Consider the following 20,856-nt stretch of genomic DNA (forward strand, 5'->3'; position numbering starts at 1 on the left):
CTGTCCATATAGTATGATAGAGTGTCATTAATGGATGATAACCAGAAGTCTATCAGCTTGAACAGTTGAGATGAGAAACCGATAAACTAATGCAGTGTTCTAAAAACTAGGTGTCAGGGTGATGCAGTGTTTTTAAAACTTAGGTGTCGGGGCGCCTGGATGGCTCAGTAGGTTAAGCCTCTGCCTTCCGGCTCGGGTCATGATCCCAGGGTCCTGGATCGAGCCCCGCATCGGGCTCCTTGCTCAGCTGGGGGCCTCCTTCTCCCTCTCACTGTGCTCTGTGTCAAATCAATAAATAAAATATTAAAAATATTTTTTAAAAAAACCTTAGGTGTCATCGTATTTCTCTGAAAGTTTAGTCATTTTTAGGAAGCAGGAAAATCTGTGAAGGGGATTAGGAGCTATAAACTTCTAGTTATAAAATAAGTCACAGGGGTACGAGGTGCAGCATAGGGAATGGAGGCAATAATATTGTGATAACTCTTTCAGGGACAGATGGGGACTAGACTTAACTGTGGGGACCATCTTGTACACAAATACCGGATTGCTGTGATGGACCCCTGAAACCGGGAGGCTGTTTGTCAGTTATACTTCAATTAAAAATAAATGTCATGTTTATTATTGTTAAGCTTTTAGAAATGTAAGAGTTTTTTAAATAACTGAAGCATGCTCAGCGTGGGTCAGAATTACTTTCATGTCTTGGATTTTGTATCTTTTTTCTTTCATTGAAACAGTGTACTTGAGTACCAGTGAATAACGGGTTTGCCTTAGGCCTCACCATTTTCCATTTACTTTCTAAACATAAACTGAATGCTACACACCTAGGTGTATTGTGTAAAATATAACAAAAACTGGGGTAATTGAAATATAGTTCCTATTTATTTCTAGTGGAATTGGGGCTGAATGAAGACGATGCATTTGCCAAGGGCCCTACGCTGACAGTGTATAAAGAGTCCTTTGAATCTCAGTTTTTGGCTGACACGGAGAGATTCTATACCAGGGAGAGCACTGAATTCTTGCAGCAGAACCCAGTTACTGAGTATATGAAAAAGGTAAGCTTAACTCTGGCACTTGGAGTAGACCGAAGTTTAAAGAGTTCCTGCTGCTCCGGTGAATTCTTCTTTCTCAGGTGGGCAGCTTTGCATAGGTCATTTCTCAGGCCGTGCTGTCCTGTAGCGTCCGGGGAGGTGCAGCTGCTTCTGCCGGTGCCCCAAGGAGCTTTTATAAATTCATCTGAGACTCTGGCTCAGTGTTCTCTCTGAGGCTCTGAGGACGGAACCGTCAGAGCCGTGCGACTTCTATGTCTGAACTGTGTCCTGGCATGTCTGTGTATATCTAAGGGGAGCCACAGTCCTGTCTGCGTCAGTGAGAAAATAAATTGTTAAGAAGCAACTATTATTAGATTTGCAAACTTTAGATGTTTGCTTTTTCGAGTCTGAAAGATTCTCTAACACTCTCCAGTACAGCTTTCAACTTGCTAGCAGAGGAGGTCCTTCTGAAACAACGGAATCTAAAACTGATCGTGTGTTCTGTGCTAAGTGACGTTACAGTGAAGTTCTAGTGGCGACGGTTTTTTTGTTCTCTTTCTTGGGAAGACAGGTATCCTGGACTTCTCACTGTGAGGGGTGACCCAGGTTAGGAACCAGCAAGCCCATCCCGTAAAGGGTCAGATAGCAAATACCTTAGACTTCGTGCTCGCTCTCTGTGGTCTCTGCTGTAGCTGTGTCGCTCTGCCGCCGTCGTTGTCATGAAAAGAGCAGCCGTGCAACAGCTAAACAAATGAGTGTCGCTGTGCTCCAGTGAAATCGTACCGACAGGATTTGGCCCATAGGCTCTCGTTTGCTGACCCCTTTACCAAGGTGTCCACGATTTCCGGGAGGCCGAGCTAACGGTGCCTGATCTCTGCTTTGCTCTTGATTCTCTCGGCACGAGGACAGCGAAGGGCGTGCGTGCGGAGCCACATGTTCCACGTGCTGAGATGGAAAGTTAGCTCAGTGGGGGCACCGGTGAGCCTCTCTGCAAGCACACACAGTCCCACCCCGTTCACGTGTGGTTTCTGGCTGCATTTTCCCATAGGAGGTCGTGCTTACAAGGGGGCCTTAGAAGTTTGAAGTTGAAAGTCCCTGACAAACAGATTTCTGAGATCTCAAAGCCTAACAAAAATGGAAGTCTTCAGAAGTCTTACATTTGGAAATAGTAGTAGTTCTTTGCGTATGTCTGTGGGTTAAATGAGCTTTTTTGTGTGCCAACCCGGAGCCTAACCAGCTCCCTCGGGGTGTCAGCTGCCTGACGCATGAACTTTGGGGGCATAATTGCCTATTATTTCCTGTGTCAGCCCGGCAGTGCAGTTTCCATGACCACACTGTGCTTGAACTCTGCTGTGTATGATGTTGCTTTTAAGAGCGGGGTCTTGTGTCCGGGCGCACGCCCGCACGAGCGGCGCGAGCCCGTGTCTGGCTTCTCAGTTCCTGTCCTCCGCGTGAGGCCAGAGCTACGCGAGCACTCCCAAAGCAAGCAAATCGGGCCTGGAACCAAAGGCCGCTTGAGGAGCAAAGATACCCAGTGGTCTGGATGTCTCCAACCTGGTGTGACCCTGCCTTCCTGCATCTTGGTGCTCCTAAAGGGGATTCCTTTCTAGCGGGATTAACAGTTTGGCCCAAATCCTGTTGGATCTTACCAAACATAACTTCTGTCCCCTTCTGAAAGTCCATAATGCAGAGAGTCAGCAGAGGATCTGTAAGCACAAAATTGGAAGTTAACCATGTGAATAATTCTCTTGCCTGTAGCCTTGGGCTACAAGTCTAGTTTTAAATCCCTACTCAGCCATTTACTGGGGAGTTGACCTTAACCCTTCTGGTCCTCCATTTCCTCATCTGTAAACTGGGAATAATAATTTTGTAATATGTACATTTGGTGCTGGGCAAAGAGCAAGCGTGTTACAAGTGTTTGGTAGTACAGGCGTAGTGATTCACAGCCTCCAGTAGCTGCCTGACAATGTGCAAAACCACAGGATAAAAGAGGGCACATTTTATTTAATGACTTGAGAAATTATATTAAAACATTCTGTCGGGAAATAGAATACAAAACTCATGAACAAAATGGAGATAAAGCATGAGCCTTTGAGAAGTATTCTGCTTTCAGCTGCCAGTTTGGGCTAGGTGTGCAAAGTCCCTGGGGTCTGTGTTCCCTTTTCTGTGATGTCCAGGGATATTTTATTGGAAACATTTGAGAGTCTTTGGCTTCTCTGCGATAGGGATGGCTTTGATGAGTGAGCAACCCTAAGCCACATCAGGGTTTTTAACCTCTCCTGCTGTCTCATGTGATTGAGGCTCATGTGAGCTACAAAATATTTGTTAACTATTCTAGGTTACTAACGTCTCTCACACAGACTTTAAAATATATGGTACTTCATTAATTTGTTTACTTTTTTTGGTCTGTTTTTCATTTTGTTTTCACTGCAAACCAATCCTAATAGAATTGATAGGGACAGTCTTTAATTGCTTGATTTTCTTGAGTCATTTTGAATTTGATTTGATTCTGGTGTTCTGAGATAATTATCTAACAGTAATGATCGAGAACTTACTTGACTGAGAATCCACAGAGAGTGTAAATGGCTGGCCTTCCTAAAACCTAATGACGTAACACCTGATACCTTGGTTTCTTTCTATATAAAATAAGCTATTACTGAGGCCCCTCTATTCTTCAGTGTTTTTGTAATCACTGAGGTGCCAGTTTTCTCTGCCTTTCCCTCTTGGCCCCTGCAAGAAGGGTACTGCGGTAGAATGCTGCTACCCACTGTCCTGCAGGGGTGGGAAGGCCACTGTGCCCCCCCCCCTCCCGAGAAGGAGTCAGCAGTGACACCAAAGCCTTATCTTTCATCTGGGAAGGGGTAAAAGTGTGTTTTAGGAGAAAGCAGTGTTTATGACAGCTGAGTTTTTGCTGCCCAAAGTGATCACGTTCTTCTAGGAAACAGGTATTACTTGAACCAGGAAAAGTGGTGCTTTTCAGTTTGCATGTCCTATACTGTATCAGCTTGTATTCCTGAGGTAACAGGCTTAGGGAAGTTTTATTTATTTATTTATTTATTTTTTAAAAGATTTTATTTATTTATTTGACAGAGACAGCCAGTGAGAGAGGGAACACAAGCAGGGGGAGTGGGAGAGGAAGAAGCAGGCTCATAGCAGAGGAGCCTGATGTGGGGCTCGATCCCATCACTCCGGGATCACGCCCTGAGCCGAAGGCAGACGCTTAACCGCTGTGCCACCCAGGCGCCCCAGGCTTAGGGAAGTTTTAGATCTGAAGCAGTATGTGCTTAACTTAGAACTTCTGACTTAAAGCACATAAAGATCTCCTGTTGTTGGGACACCTGAGTGGCTCAGTTGGTTAAGTGTCTGCCTTTGGCGCAGGTCATGATCTCAGGGTCCTGGGATCGAGTCCCTCGTCAGGCTCCTTGCTCAGCGGGGACCCTGCTTCTCCCTCTCCCTCTGCCTGCTGCTCCCCTTGCTTGTGCTCTTTATCTCTCTCTCTCTCCCTCTCTCTCTCTGACAAACAAATAAATAAATAATTTTGAAAGCTCCTGTTGTTCACAATAACTTCATAATCAGAAAAATATATACACATTAGTTCTAGGCTTTTTGGAAAATACATAAACATAACATAAACCTTCAAGGTTGGGACACTGTTAATAAGTATGTATGTCAAACCAAATTGGAATAATTCTGTAGGTTTTTATAACCTCTTCCCGCCTACACACTAATTGGTTACATTAACATATTTTATACTTATTTTACTGGATAATAGTATTCCATTAGCCAAATATGCTATAGTTTCATTACCTCATACCAGAAACTTTAGGTTTTTTATATTTGTTTTATAAATTCCTTTCACATTTTTTATTTGAATATACTTACTGATTTTTTCAGAGATCCTTCTATATTTAAGGATGTTGACATTTTGATGTATAATACAGATAATTTCCAAGTTTATTTTGTTGAATGTGTAATAAGGTTCTAACTTCTGTGGTTAAATAATTCCCACTGTTAGCAATTCCTGACAGCGTAAATCCTGTCTGCATTGTTTCTTTTGTTTTCTTAGTTCTTGGGTGTTTATTCTTCAAGTTGAATTTTTCTAGATTTCTCCAAAATTATACCAAATTTAAAATCATTTTAGAAAGTATAGCACTTTTACAGTACCAAATAGTTTTTCTTTTATTCAGATCACCTGAATAATTTGAGATTATCATTGAAATTTTGTCCTTACCTTGAAAATTTAGTGGCTTCTTGGTGATACTTTATGCCACACACATTTCTGGTAATACTTTGTAAAATAAACGGACTTTTTATTTTGCTGCTCTGTTAAATGACATCTTTGTTTTTCTCTCTTCCTTGAAGGGAATTATAAGAATTTGAGATGCATAGAGAATCCAAAAGTTACAGGGGCGTGTACTCAGTGATTGACAAGAGAAGGCTATAATGTTTTTCTTTAAAATTTTTTAAAAGTCTGATTACTAATTATGATTTCCATGTGGTCATTTTGGGGAATATATTCATGTGACTCTTGATTCCAGGTAGCTTTCAGTCAGAAGCAGGGGTTCTGAACATGGTGTCTGTGTATAAGGGAGGATCCATAGGGTCCTCAGAGTGTCGAATAGGGATATTACCCCCAAGAGGTGAAATGCCACGTATCTGAAGGAAGAAAACTGACGTAAACTCCTTTGGACTGCTAACAGTGATAACCTTGAAAAATTAATTTTTCAAAATTTAAAATTTAAAAGGAGCTGGAGGTAGAAATATATTGCAGAGAAAATGGAGCACATCAGTGACCACTTAAATATGGTTGGTGTTCACCCAAAATCAAAGGACTCCTTCCCTTTTTTCTTAATTTATTAAAGCAGGTTTGTGAGTTGAATTTGCCATTATTCACATAACAATTCTTTAAAAAGGAATCCAAGCATTCACTTGAATGAATTCCTGCAGGCAGAGGCCCGTCTGCTGGAGGAACAGCGGAGAGTCCAGGTTTACCTTCATGAAAGCACACAGGACGAGCTAGCGAGGAAGTGTGAGCAGGTGCTCATTGAAAAACACTTGGAAATTTTCCACACAGAATTCCAGAATTTGTTGGATGCTGACAAAAATGAAGGTGAGCCTCTCAGACGCAAGACGTGTGTGCGTGTCTGTTACGATCTGCAGTTTGGAAGTTGTTTGACATTCTGGACTCAGAGCTAACAGTATGACCAACATCAGTCATTTTTTAGAAGATTAATGTGTGTGTACCTTGTCGTGTATTGACTTCAGACCTCTGTAGAGGGTTTGGGGTATGACTTCGGGGGAAGAACATCTTTTCAGTTCAATTTGGAATGCAACTTTGCTCCATACTCTTTAGTGTTAAATGATACTACCCCTGATTTTTATTTTGAAAATTCTTCAAGATGTGAAGGCTAGTAGTTTGTAAAAGTCTTCCTTTTACCCTTTGGGTTTTACTGTCCGAATTCAAAAGTTTTCTCTTTGGCCTTCATAAATCAACCATATGCCATACATAAATTAAATGAAGAATTTGGGGGCCCTTTTGTTACTCAATTGTTGGTAGAGTTGAGATGGATATTCATAAATACTCCCTAAATTTATTCATTTTTTAAAAATAAATATTTGAGTGCCTATTAATATATTTAGCAGAAATAATATCTCAGTCTTGAGAACTTTAGAAAGTATCAGATATACTTCCTGATAAAAAGATTTTTTTCTATTATGTTGCTGGTTTCTCATAGTAAAGGGAAAAATAAACTTTTACAATAATAACTTCATTGTTACTTTCAGCTTAATATATATATATATATACACTAAATGCAAAATATTTGGTTATAATTAAAACATTTTTTATTATTTAGATCTAAAAACACCGTTGTTTTATTTCAAGGTATCTATCACAGTATATATACATAGTGGAATGGATATGCAAAGTTTGTCTCAATGCATAAAGGTGGCACCTTCTTCTTTCAGATTTGGGTCGCATGTATAATCTTGTATCTAGAATCCAGGATGGCCTAGGAGAATTGAAAAAACTTCTAGAGACACACATTCATAATCAGGGTCTTGCAGCAATTGAAAAGTGTGGAGAAGCTGCTTTAAATGTAAGTACTATTTAGTTGGAAATTAGACCTAACTGTTTCCACACAGGACCTGCAGACATGAGTCGTGTGCCTCCATTTACAAATCCAAGTGTAGGATTTCACTAGAACTCTTGTAGGTTCTTGTTTTGGCTTTTTAAAGTAGAAGGTTCCGAAACCTCTTTGTTCAGTAAATTCCTCCATAAACTTTTCTCTGGGATCTTGTAGGCATTAAGGATGTCATTTCTTGATAGTTTTTTTCCTTCATTTCTTCTCATAATTACATTCCTTAAGCTAGAAGAGAGAAGATTCTTCCATAGAATGAACAGGCTAAAGCCTCCTAGACGCTTGGCTCTGGCCCCCGAGGGCCACAGGCTGCACCTGTTGGGGACTTTGATCCGAGGACTGCCCTCCCGTGGAAGGTCACAGGGCGGTTGCCCTGGATAGGCCCTGAAATGTGTAGTATTCCTCAGGAACCCCACCACCCCCGGAGGCACAGGGAATGTCCCTGCTAGGGCAGCTATAATTCAGGTGATAATTACGTAGGGAGTACCTCGAATTCCTAAAAGATGGGTGAGTTGTCTTTGGTTTTGTCCCTGTTGCGCACTTCAATTTTGATAGTGCTTGGGAGAACTAATGAAGAAAAGCTTCGGGGACACGGTTGGCTCTTAGTATGAATCAGAAAACTTCATCTCTGATTTGTTTTGTGTTTAACGTTATTTTTGACAATACTGTTTGTTGTGTTTTTTTTTTTTATAATACTATCTTTAATACATCTTTTAAAATCTTCATTTCTCTGTTAACTTTGGAAGATTTCTTTTTATGGGTTGCTGCTTCCCTTTTGACCCATGTATGAATTACTAATGGGGTGAATGTAAACCTCGCCCTTCAGGTTGATAAAATAATTAATTTTGCACTTTCCAGAGGGAAGGTACGTGGCTTAGTAGTGTGCGTTGTGGAAGAGGTCTCCAGGTTTCAGTGTGAGCTTGAGCATGAAGTCCCGCCTCTGGGACCCGCGGGGTTGGCATCGTGGAGCTGCTGTTACCCTGGCCTGGTTGAGCGTGGCCCCAACAGTCTGTCTGGGTTCAAACCCCAGCTCCAGCTGTGTGACCTTGCTGCTAACTTGCTTTTCCTGTCTGTGTCACGGGTTTTTTTTTAAGAGAAAAATGACGGTGACCACCTCATAGGGTTTTTGTGAACAAGTAATACATGTAAAGTGCTTATTAAATCTGGTGCGTAAGTGCTAAGTGCTCAGCAGTGATGACAGTTTTCCTTTTAAAAACTCATTTAAAAATTATCCTTACATTTTGATGGCTTTTCTTATTTCCAGACTAAATGTTCCTTTCTAAAGGGCCTGACTCACACGCGCGCGCACGTGTGATTCAGGAAGGGCCAGCTTTTCGATAATGTAAGGTTTTTCGAAGTAGTTATATCAAGACTCAGTTTAGCCACATGAGCGGCAGAGCCAAGTAAATGACTTCTTTCCTTGAAATGAGTTAAGGGGTGAGTCTGTTACTTCATCAGACGTGGGTTGGAGTAGTAACTGCGTGAAGCAGAATTTGCTTTTTTATGTGACCTGTTGTGGGTGATCTCTGTGCTGGGAGGTGGCCGGGGGGGGTGGTCCATGGTGTAGATGAATCCAGTTTGATGATTTTGGGAATGATGGGGTGTTACTTCTAATATCCATCTTTTCCAAAGCAAAGTAAGGTCCTGGATGGAGAAATAATCACGCTATAATTCTCAAGTACTTTTGTTTCCTCTTTTTTGATACTTGGTGAATCTTGAATCTGACATTTACTTTTTCGTGGCCAGTTAAAGCAAAAGTTTAGTTTCTTTTTATTTTTTTTAAAGATTTTATTTATTTATTTGACAGAGAGGAAACACAAGCAGGGGGAGTGGGAGAGGGAGAAGGAGGCTTCCCACCGAGCAGGGAGCCCAGTGTGGGGGTCGATCCCAGGATTCTGGGATCATGACCTGAGCCGAAGGCAGACGCTTAACGACTGAGCCACTCAGGCGCCCCAAAAAGTTTAGTTTCTAAGTAAAATTGTTTCTTTATACGTGGAACCTTCATCTGTCAGCAGTAAACAGCACAAATAAACTGTATTTACCAGCAGTTATATTTTACTGGAAATTAAACTTTTCAATAATCCGTTTATTACTTAAATGTAAGCCAGTGATTCCCTTGAATTTAAAAATTGAAACAGCATTTTTCCCCATGAAGTCATCTATATAGCTTAATAAACTTGTATGGCATCTGCCTTAACTTTCAAAAGTTAGACATTTTTTTAAAATACATTATTGATCGTAAAATAACACATTATTATAATTATTTCCATAAAAACCATTTTTATATTGAACTAATGAAACTGGTTTTCTAAGTTGTGAAGAAAAATGGTTTTGGGGGAAAGCAAATACTTTTTCTCTTTTCTGCAAGAGTTTTTCCTGAATTTCCATCTTACTCTTTTATTTCAGTTGACTCAGAGTTTGTAGTTTGCTAAGTGATTCATATGAGTTCTTACACCACTATCCCAGCCGGGGCTATACCTGCTGCCTTTACTCACCAGTGATGGGAAAGCCCAGGAAACTTGAAGAAGCTCAAGAAAGAGCATGCGTACCTGGTGCTTATTAGCCTGGCGCACAGGCAGTGCTTAAATACTTATTGTAGGAGAGCGTAGCTACAGCTGGTTGAAACATAAATAGTTTTGAGTAGGTACTTTTGTCATGAATATGGCAAATGGAAAAGATGTATTGTAACCCAGACCATGATGGTTTTCCAGAGCCCACTCATGCTGGAGGAGAAGCAGCAGAGGAAAGAGACTGTTTGCCTTAATTAAAAAAAAAAAAATTATGGGGGCGCCTGGGTGGCACAACAGTTAGGCGTCTGCCTTCGGCTCCGGGCGTGATCCTGGCGTTATGGGATCGAGCCCCACATCAGGCTCCTCCGCTGTGAGCCTGCTTCTTCCTCTCCCACTCCCCCTGCTTGTGTTCCCTCTCTCGCTGGCTGTCTCTATCTCTGTCGAATAAATTAAAAAAAAATATATTATTATACATAATTTTAAAGTGGGATTTAATTACTTTGAGAACAAAATTTCTTTAAAGTTTGAAAATTTTTGCCCAGTTGAATTGGATCACAGTATGAAAATCATTTACAGTGAGCATGTTAAATGTCATAGAAGGCCCTGTGTAAATGATTCTTTGAGGACTAAAAAGTTTTCTTATCTGGTCCTATGATTCTGTTTATACCAAACAGAAGAGGTGCAGTTTCCACAAATAGAGAAATGATTTTACTTAGAAGCTGGACTTCTGCTTTAACTGGCCACGAAAGGTATTAATTAGAAAATTAGGTCTACTACTGATTAGTTTGGCCTAGACCGAAATTACTACAGGTTTCAAACTTGTAATGTGATTCAAAGTAATATTTTGTATTCGTGCCTTCAAAACCTACCTGAGCATTTTCCTAAGGGTTTTTTTTTTTCTAGTTGAAAGCAAATTTTTAAAATTAAAGGCCGTTCTGGAATAACTAACCCAAGGTCTCTCCCTCTCTTTACCTCAGCAAGAACTGGCAGTTCTTGTCAAGCGTCACTGAAAGAGAGCCCTTAACACACGGGCTATTTTTAGACGTGCCACTGCTTGTACCTGCCCCAACCGCCAGCCCGTGAGTGCTCAGGAAGGCAGTTGGGCTCAGGGCTCCCCAGAGTACAGAGAGCATCAGACCGCATGGGCCAAGGCAGACCAGTGTGGGTGCATCTTACCCCCCACCAGGCAGGATTCCAGTGCATCTGGAAGAATTCTCCCCAGCCTTTTATAGGTCCTTACGATTGAGGACATGGAGCTCAGCTAATGTGCCGAGTCATGCATAACGGATGCAGGAGAAGCCAACGTTGCATTGGGGTACCAGTAGGACTTTGGGAACCTTGTACACAAAAATTATTCAAGGATGGGATTTAAAACTGGTTTAGAGCCGAACAAAGAACCAGATAAATCATCTTAAACAGGTGAGTGTGTTTATAGGCATGGCTTGTGGACTGGGAAGAGTGGGGCAGCATGGTAAGTTAGCACACTGACAGGGCAGTAAAAGTCTTTGAAGTCAAAAATTTGAAAGACCCTGTGTGCTTACCTAGATGGGCCAGAGCATTCCAAGTGTGTTCAGTCGTTGGCACAGTAACTAGAGAAAGAATCTGTATTAAAATATAGGAGGAGGACGGGCCCTGTACACTTCGCTCATAAGCGGAGTGTCTTGAAAGTAGAGCCCACACCTCTAAGTGTTCTCTGTACAGGACTGAAGCCCACAGTGGCCCTGTGCTGGGTCCTCGGATCATTTATCTGCCAGAGCAGGTAGCTGCATGATGCTGGCCAGTATCGCGACTCAAAGGGCCGGCAGACATTGCAGATGAACTTGAAATCCTTGTTTTCATTCATTCAACAACATTTATGGCACTCCTGTGATGGGGTCGATGGCAGGAATCCCGAATTAAAATGCCTCAGCTTTGTCTTCTCATCCAGCCTCCGTGACCTCATCTGCCTAGTCACTGTATTGCAGGTTCTAAGCTCACATTCTCCGCCCTCTGTTCCTTGCACAGGGCCAGGGGTAGGTAGTGGCTGTGTGGGTTGTACCGCCTCGACCTCATCCTTTGCCCGTGACATTCATAACCTAAAACGGTGTGATTTCCTGCTGAGCCTGGTCATGGCCTCGGCGGCCTCTAGAACCAGTAAGGGCGCCTGCCTGCCAGCCCTGCCCTGACTTGTCTTCCCTGATGTGTGGGTACGGTGAGGGCGAGCCCCCTTCCCTGCCCCGCCATGTTCATCTGGGCCCCATGACTTCGTTCTCCCCGGGTCTTCCTGCTCTCCTTTCCCTTCCTGTTCATCCCTCCTGAGGCCTGGCACTTCTGTCTTTCAGAAATACTACTGAATGCTGTTGACAGTTTTACTGCACATTCTTCATCCTTTTTTTAAACAAAGTGAAATAAGACCTCTTCTCTATGGGGACGCCTAGGGGGCTCAGTTGGTTAAGTGTCTGCCTTCGGCTTGGGTCATGATCCCTGGGTCCTGGGATCGAGTCCCGCATCGGGCTCCCTGCTGAGTGGGGAGTTCGCTTCTCCTTCTGCCTTCTCTGCCTCCTGCTCCCCCTGCTTGTGTTCTCTCTCTGACAAATAAATAAATAAAATCTTTAAAAAAAAAAAAAACCTCTTCTCTATGATAGTATATTAAATCTACAATATTATGTTAAATCAGAATCCTCTTCTGATTTACTCACATTCTCATGAACTTTCTTTCCTGCCAGATCACTTCCTTACTTACACTCAGGATCTCCTCTCTGCCTGTAACACGCTCCTCCCTGTTTTCTGCTTGCTTTGTCCTGCTTTGAAGGCCAGCTCAGATCCTCCTTTCTAAAAAGAACTGTCCACTCTCTCTTCAAGCCCTAAGTGACTGTCCCCCCATCCTGTACCTCTGTGCTCTCCAGTGCCCCTCTCTAGCTGTGGGTCACCTCTGTGTTCCCTGTCACTGCCGTTGACTGTAATCCCTGGAGCGTGTGGCTGGCACCTCGTTACAGTTTGTACTCTTCGTGGTTTTAGTGCTGGAGTCTTGTGTACCAAGTATCCCATGATAAGGATGCCATAATAATGATGGTAAAGGGGAAGAGTCAGGAGCCGCGTGGCCAGAAGCCCCTTTCCAGTTTTATCCCCCGTTTCTCTGTATCCTCATCGTATCCATCATCTGCTCACCTTTCCATGACTATGCCTTGTTGTTGTACCTTCCTACTTCTCTCTTAGACATACGTCCCTTTCTTTTCCTATGTGGTAAACACCTATTTATCTTTCAAAACCCAGCTCAAATGCCATTTCTTCCACAAGCCTTTCCCCATCACCTCCTTCAAGTAGTAGCATGTTGGACTATTTATATGACATTCACACTATTTTATATTTTAAATATCTGTGAAAATGTCTTTTATAGGAATGGCTTTATCCATCTTCATATCTTCAGAATTTAGCCCACTGCCTTGTGCAGAATAGGGTGTCAGCCTACTTAACGTTTTAACTGTACTGCTCCCTGTTGCCAGCAGGATTCAAGGCTGCTTACACAACGCATAAAAGACAACAGCATATAAGAGAGAGAGAGTAGCAGAATAAGGAGAAGAAACACAAACGAAGCCAAGTGTTGAGATAGATAGTGCTCAGATTGCATGTAGTGGAGTCTAGTAACCTGGTTAGAGATGGTCACAAACGTGCCTCCAGTTCTTTGCCATCAGTATGGAGAGCTTACCAGTAAAGGCAGTCAGGACTGTGAAGTACAGTCAGCTCCTGGACTCCCAGGGATCATAAAGAATAAGCCTGTAACTCAGAAGAATAACTTTATTGGCATGCGGAACTGAGAATACTCTCCCCAGTGGCCCATCCTAAAGAAAACACCAGTAACCTGGACAGTCATCAACACTACACATACTAGTAAATGTGATACCAAGCCCTTGGATGGCTTTATAATTTCCCTTGATGGTAGCTTATAGCAAAATACCAAAATAAAGTTCAGGAAGAGTCAATACAGATGTGTGAGTACTTGCTAATGAATGCTTGATGATGCAGTGGGTTCCATGTTGAATTTTTAATTAGCATATGATTTCGCAGCAGTCTGGGTGCTGTTGTACTTCCCTGCAAAGGGGGCTTCGCATAAATCAGATTAGAAGAGAATATTTCATCACTGTCTGCCTTTAGGGCAGAAATGGTGACAGATAAGCACAGAGTCCTCTTTGAAACCATATCTTGATTTAGTAACGTCAGTCTAACTGGGACCGAAGTGTAATCGGCAAGAGTGGGCTTGTAGGTCCCTTGATGTCCAGCAGGGCTGTGGGTCTAACAGTGGGGGTGTCGGGCTGCGGAGATGGATTGGGGAGTGAACTCATGAAGGTTTATTTGCAGCGTAGAGAGAGATTGTCTACTTGAAACAAGAGGAGGCGTTTTCAGGAGCTGCCCGGGGCTCTGGCTCCAGGAATGACGGTGCTTATAAAAGGAAGTGCTTGAAATGGAGAATTACGTAGGCAGAGATGAAATCAGAAGGCTCGGGCAGCATATTTTTCAGCGTAAGACTAAGGAAGGGGTAACGAATCTAGGACCCTACCAGAATTAGGAAAAAGCCGTGTTTTCGGATTGAGAAGTTGGGTTAGATATAATTACAGGAACCCAGTTGTTTGTATGAACTTGCACCAGGATGAACAGAGGAACACGGTGCAGGTGCTCCTGGCAGGTGTGGGTTTCCTTCACACGGCCAAGATCCCCTTTATCTTGAGGACTAAAATGTTTCAGTGACTTGGTCCTGACTTGACCATTGTGCAGATGCTGGTAATAGAAGACAATTACACGCACAGCGATAAAAGTGGCCAAGGAACCTGACATTTGGAGTCCAGCCTGCTTTGTTTGGTCAGAAGGGTGGGAATACACATCCCTAAAATCTTAGGTAGGAGGAGGGCAGAGTGAGAGAATCCTGGGCTGTCCCTTAAAGGCGAGTGATGGATTATGGGGGCTGCTTTTACTATTCTTTCTTATTTTGATGATGAGGTTTGAATTTTTTCCATAATAAAACATTTTTTAAAAAGCTCTGATGTAGTAGATGTGGGGGGGGGGTCAAGGAGCTATTTTAGGACAGAAGGAGGCAGTTTCATACAGTGAGTCAAACTGACAAATTTAATTACACAAAGAACTGATACATGCTGATAATGGACAGTGGTTCAGAAAGCCTACAGCTGAATTCGTGAACCTATTTTCTGTCTTGCCATAGGCTGAAAAGAATTGCCATTTTCTTTAAAAGAGAAATTACACAGGTGTTCATTTTCAGTTTAGGATAAGCAGGCTGTGAGAAGGCTCACTCTTTAATTTTTCTATCTGGGATACACCCGTCTTTCTCCCAGCTGTGGGCTTGGCTGTCATCTTGCACAGGCAGCCCAGTTACGGAAGCCTCTCGCTATCCGATCTGAGTTTGTATCCCACATCCAACTACATTTTGGTTTCGTCTTTGCTGTGTATTTTTAAGTCCTGACGCCCCTGGTTGGCTTCAGATGGATTCGAGCCCACCTGTGAACTCTCACTACCTACCCCCGCCCCCACCACTAGGTGCGCTGCTTCTGTTTCTGAACTAATGTAATAATTACTTTCTGCAACATCATTCTTTCTCTTAGAGGAGTCAGTTTTTCCAGTCAAGTCCAACTTAGTTCCGCTTTCAAAATCGAGTATTGTCACCTGTCTTTACTCTGTGCCTGACTCGAGTCACCTTGGAGCCTCGGTACTGACCAGTAGTACGGAGGGGCCGCAGGCAGGGACTCCAGCCTCCCCTCCGAGCTAAGGCAAGGGCAGGCGTGAGTCAGAGCAGGGGCTGGGGTCAGTGATGGAAGCCCACCGGGGTACATAACTGCGACCAGGAATTTGTAGAAGTTTATCAAACCCAAAGGTGATGATTAAAGATTGGCTATTTATGGTCTGAGACTCAGAGCCAAGTTTACAAGGTAAATCCATACGATCGAAGCAGAAGCAGAAGCAGCCCGCGGCCAGAGGTTGTAGTGATGAGAATACACAGCACTGGCTACATTGGTGGGGTTTCTGTCTCGGCATTTTCCTCTTGAAACCACACTCAGAGAAACTGGCGATTTCTGCTTTATCAGAGGAGGTGAGATGATGGAATAGAAAAAACCCAGTAAGAAAAGGCGAGACTGTCACATCACTGGATGGTGTGTGAGGCCTCTCTGTGCTGTTGTCTCCAGTGTTCTTGGGGTTTTGTTTGGCTTGGGTTTTGCCCATTATTTAATACAAAAATTAATTTTACTTCCTGAGTGCGTGCAGCACCTCCGAAGCCTGCGGGGGGCGGGGGGGAGCCAGGCTGGCGGTACACCTTGCCACCGGCACCTGTCAGAGCGGCTGATCTAGGTGCCCACAGACCGTCCCCTGCTTTTCTCTGTAGTTGGTGGTTTGTGATTGTTCCTTTCCTGAAACTTCTGCTTCTCTCTGTTGCGTGTGGAGAGAAGGCTGTTCCAGGGACCACGTGCTCGTGCTGATGGGGAAGAATTACTCTGCCCCCACATAACTGCATGGTGTGTTTTTATTACTCGAGACTTCGCTGCTCCTTCTTCTCAAAGAAAAATGACCTCAAGGTAAGGTTGTGGCCAGTGGCCAGCAGGGCCCCCCGCGTGTCCTTTGGGTGCTGTGTGGCAGCGACAGGCCATCTTCACAAGGCTCTCAGAGCTCCTGTGACGGAGCCGCTGCCGTCGTCCCGGCTGGATGCGAGGCGTGGGGGCCACGTGTGCTCGAAGGTGGCTCTAGGCGAGGGCTCGTTTCCGAGGACGGTCACACCCACTGCCGGCCTGGAGAACCCCCGCGTACATGCGTGAAATGGTGAGCATGGCCCCTCGAGCCGGTCACACCCCGTGTCCATCTTTGGGCAGCGCTACAGGACCAAGGTGACCCTGAGAAGTCCTGTCTCATGTACGCCAGCTCCCATGAGGCAGTGCACAGACCTCTGCATGCGCCACGTGTGCTGAACGGTTTTGAAGAAGATAGGATGAGATAAGATGGAAGTTCTGTGAGGCTCCTAAGTACTCTTTTTCCTTTTTGTGAAATTGGTCCTTAAAATTATTTTAAAATTTTTAGTGGAAATGTATGGAATAAAAGGCAGTATTTCAGTCATGATTATCAGTGTTTCTGATTTAGCCATCTAAGAAACGGTGAAAGCCACGACACCGTGTGCTTATAAGCAAGCTAGACGCGGCCCTGGCAGACTGCTCGGGGCTCGTGCCCGGCAGGAGAGGCTGCCAGTAACGACGACTCACAAGTGCGATTCGCCTTCCAGTGGGGGTTTGGGCGTTGTCTGTAACAGGAGGCCCGCCCCGTCCTGCCAGTTCAGAGAGCTTCCCAGAAGGTCTTTGAGACCAGTAGAAGAGCTGAAGCTAACGAGACAGGGGGTCCTAGACAGAGCGAAGCCCTTCAGTGGGTATAAACACGACCCGTTCTAAGAACCGAGAAGTCTGGTGTGGCTTGAGGGGAAGTGGCACAGACCGAAACTGACGGGTTGACGCTGGCTGGCCAGGCCAGCCGATCCCGAAAGCCACGTTAATGATAGTGCCTTAGTCCTAAGGGCAAGAGGAAACCAGGTGATGGTTGTAAGAAGCATGAAGTTGATGAAATCAGATTTTTATTTTTTAAACCATCTGTACCATGTAGAAATAGATGTAAAGTAAGAAGAGCGTGAGTGCGCGGTGAGGTCTGTTTCGGTGGCCAGACTGAAGACAGCATGGCTTGGTTAGGTTGGGGGTAGGGAGAAGGAGGAATCCGGTTCTTAGACTTTGTGAGGGGCAGGCGTTTGTACTCGGTCATTGTTGATCCTGGATGATGGGTTCATGGAGTGGGTGTTACCATTCTTTGTGATTTTGCAGAGATCTGAATCTTTGTACAATAAAACCCTGAAAGAAAGGAAATGGAAAGAGAGGGTTCCGGAAGAGAGGCCGGTTCAGGGAGGAGACCAGGACGGCTCTGACAAACAGTTTGGGAATCCCATGCAACAGCCAAGGGCAAGTTGTGTGAGCTGAGTGGGGAAGTCTGGTCTGGGCCAGAAATAAATGCGACCATCACTGGCATAGGACAGACAAGTGAAATCATGTAGGAATGGGTGACATCCTGCAGGGACAAGCCCTGACAGGTGTCGTGTTTCTTAGCAGAAAGCCCTCGTGTACTATTGAATAAGCAGATGGTCATGAATCAAAGCAGTTACTACTCTGTTCATTTCCTTAAGCACCAAAAATTGACACGTTTCATGAAAAACATGCATTTGGTTCTAGCCGACCTCACCTTTCTCATTCGTTACCTCTGTTGCTTCTATAACCCTGCGATCGGTGCCCTCTGAAACAGCTCTTCTTTTCTGTTACTCCCATGCGCTCCCATCTTTGCCCTTGCCAGGTTCCTAAGCGGCTTCTCTCTCAGGCCCTCAGATTCTCACTTCGAGTTTCCGAGGTTTGACGCTTCATACACTTCCCTTCATGGGGTCCTTTCAGACCCTCCGTTCTCACCAGCCAGACTGCTGGCTGGGTCTCCTCCTGTAGTAGAAAGAATCTTGGAATCAGAGTCCGAAGACTTCTGTGCCCTTGGGGAAAATCTGTCTGATGGTCTTTCCACAGGGAGTTCCTTCCTGGCATTTCTTGGGACATTTATGTTTTTCCAGATCCTGAGTCTGAGAAAAATTGTTTAAGAAATCATGAAAATGGAGGAAAGCATAATTCTCCTGCAACCATGATTGTCAACATAGACACATTCCTGGTTCAGCAGAACCCACTGACGGCAAGGGTAGGGGCGCTCACACACAGTGTCTCCAGAGCCACGAGGAGCACATGTGCTGGAAACATGGTGGCATCTGATCAGTCTCCTCGTTCTCGATGCCAGGTTACAAACGTGGGTGCACCCTCTCTGCTGCCGAGGGCGTCCTTCTTACAAATAAAATACATGTTGGTGTGTTTTTGCACATAACACTTCATGTATATCCTTGGAGTGGCGTTCCAAAAATACCGTGTGTTGGAAGCAAAGTCAGTCCTTAAACTGGCATTCTTGACATGCGATTCTTTGTAATGTTGACCTTAACCTTGAATGTGACCTTATTGAAATACTACCCAGCGGTGTTTGCTGGCATTTTCCCCATGCTTGGATACTCGTTATAGGTTAGAGTTCTTTGTAAATACTTTTAACAGAAGAAATGCAAAGACAAGAAAATGTGAATGTTGTAAAATAATTTGACATGAAATCAGAAAGCATCTAAAACCCAAATTAGCACAAACAATATTAATTTCAGTGGCAAACCCAAAATTAAGTCAAGCAGACACTATTTTCATTGTTAAAAAAAGAAATGAATTTATATGAAATAAGACGTGTGCCAGTTGGAAGGTGCTTTTGGATGCGTCAGTGCCGGGGGGCTCAGGTGGTTAAGCGTCTGCCTTCGGCCCAGGTCATGATCCCGGGGTCCTGGGATCGAGCCCCACATCAGGCTCCCTGCTCAGTGGGGAATCTGCTTCTCCCTCTCCCTCTTCCCCTTCCCACTACTCATGCGCTCTCTCTCTCTCTCTCTCTCAAATAAAATCTTTTGAAAAAAAATGCTAAAATATTTTTTTTAAAAATCAGTGCAAAATGGGAGAAATTTTTCTACGTCTGGAATAGTTGTCATGAAACAAAGAACAAGATTATCTGATGGGATGGTGAATACTGTGTGTTTTAACATTTTAAGATAGATAATTTTTAGATATTAAATATATGTGATATTAGCTTCCAATTTATATTTGGCAAACATTTTGTGTTCCCTTTTAACGTTTTCCCTTATTAAATGTCTGTATCAGGTAGAGACCACTTTATATATTGTTGAAATTATAATCTTGCATAATGTAATCATAATAAACTTAGCATTTTTATTACATTTTTTTAACAGAAAACCTCTGAAACTTAGTATAACCCTATCCCAGGAAAACAATTCAATCTCAGTGCTTACTCATTATCTAAAAACAATATTACAAGATGCAGAATAATTAGAATTTGGGGAATTCTGGTTTCTCATTCCTGAACCCTAAGGATTCATATCTGTCAGGAATTTGCAGACACGGGGAGCTATGTAAACCGCCGGCACTCGGGCCTCCCGCACGTAAAGGGGCCGGCTGCTGGCATCCTTCTGGCAGGTGACATCTGTCCACGCTGCCACCACTGTGGACGGGTCCTGTCCTCCAGACCTTTTCCCTTCTCAGAGCTGTGGAGGAGATGCTGGCTTGGGAGTGAGGCAGCCTGGGGGCAAGCCTGACCGCCGTCACTGAAAGCCTTCGCCAGATCCTAAGTGACTTAGTTTCCCCACCTGTAGAGTGGGAATCCAGATAGCAGCAACCTCACGGTGTGCTTGTGACAGTCCTTGTGTGGGGCTTAGTGAGTCCCCAGCCTTAGCTGCTCTGTTTTTATCACTCAGGCCTGTCTCGTTTGCGCCCCCGCTCTCCGATCCTTCCTGTCTTCCTTGTCCATCGTTGCCAGAGCCTCTCCTGTGGCCGATCTTTGCATCTCATTCGCCTGACGTTGTTTCTTTGTCCAGAGCTCCCAGTTGCCCACCCTGCCGAGTCCCCAGTGCTCTGCCTGTCTCCCAGGCCCTGCCCTGTTTCATCCAGTCTTGCACCGCGATCGGGTGTGCAAGCCAGACCCTCTCCGTCTTTTTTTTTTTTTAAGATTTAGAGAGAGGGAGCACACAATCGAGGGGAGGGGAGAGGCAAAGGGAGAAGCAGACACCCCTGCAGAGTAGAGCCCAATGTAGGGCTCGACCCCAGGACCTGGGGATCATGACCTGAGCTGAAGGCAGATGCTTAACCAACTGAGCCACCCAGATGCCCCAGTCTTTCCCTATTCTTACACCACCTGCCCACCTAAGTTCTAGAAAACCAGCTGATTACTGATCTTACTGGCTGATGGGCTTTCCCAGCAAAGTCCAGAATTTGAATTTTTAACAACCAGCAAAAATGAGCTAAGCAAACTATCACTTGGAAAAATTGTGTTTCCTGTGATCTTTTGAATGTTCAAATAATTTGGAGAATCACTGTGTTTTATACAAGGTGGAAAAAAGTATTTAATTTCAAGCGTGGAGAGTCTATTTTCTTTTAATATGTCTAGAAGCAGAATGTCCTGTGTGTTTTGATGATGGCACCAAAACTATTTCTTGATCTTATTTAACATCTTTGAAGAACTTTCTCAACCTCTTGGAATATTTTATAGTGA

At 44.0% G+C, this 20,856-nt stretch overlaps 1 protein-coding gene across 5 annotated transcripts in view; it reads left to right on the top strand.

Moving 5' to 3' along the window:
* Positions 1-20,856, top strand: part of CUL1 (cullin 1) — a 102,814-nt gene that overhangs the window by 68,487 nt on the left and 13,471 nt on the right. For all 5 annotated transcript variants that reach the window (XM_048213147.2, XM_026479100.4, XM_048213146.2 and 2 more), the window contains exons 7-9: positions 889-1,052; positions 5,976-6,138; positions 6,996-7,126. In XM_048213147.2, coding sequence (XP_048069104.1) covers positions 889-1,052; positions 5,976-6,138; positions 6,996-7,126 — 458 coding nt within the window. The remainder of the gene's footprint in view (positions 1-888; positions 1,053-5,975; positions 6,139-6,995; positions 7,127-20,856) is intronic.

The sequence above is a fragment of the Ursus arctos genome, unplaced genomic scaffold (genome assembly GCF_023065955.2).
Source record: "Ursus arctos isolate Adak ecotype North America unplaced genomic scaffold, UrsArc2.0 scaffold_3, whole genome shotgun sequence".
Classification (NCBI taxonomy): Eukaryota; Metazoa; Chordata; class Mammalia; order Carnivora; family Ursidae; genus Ursus; species Ursus arctos.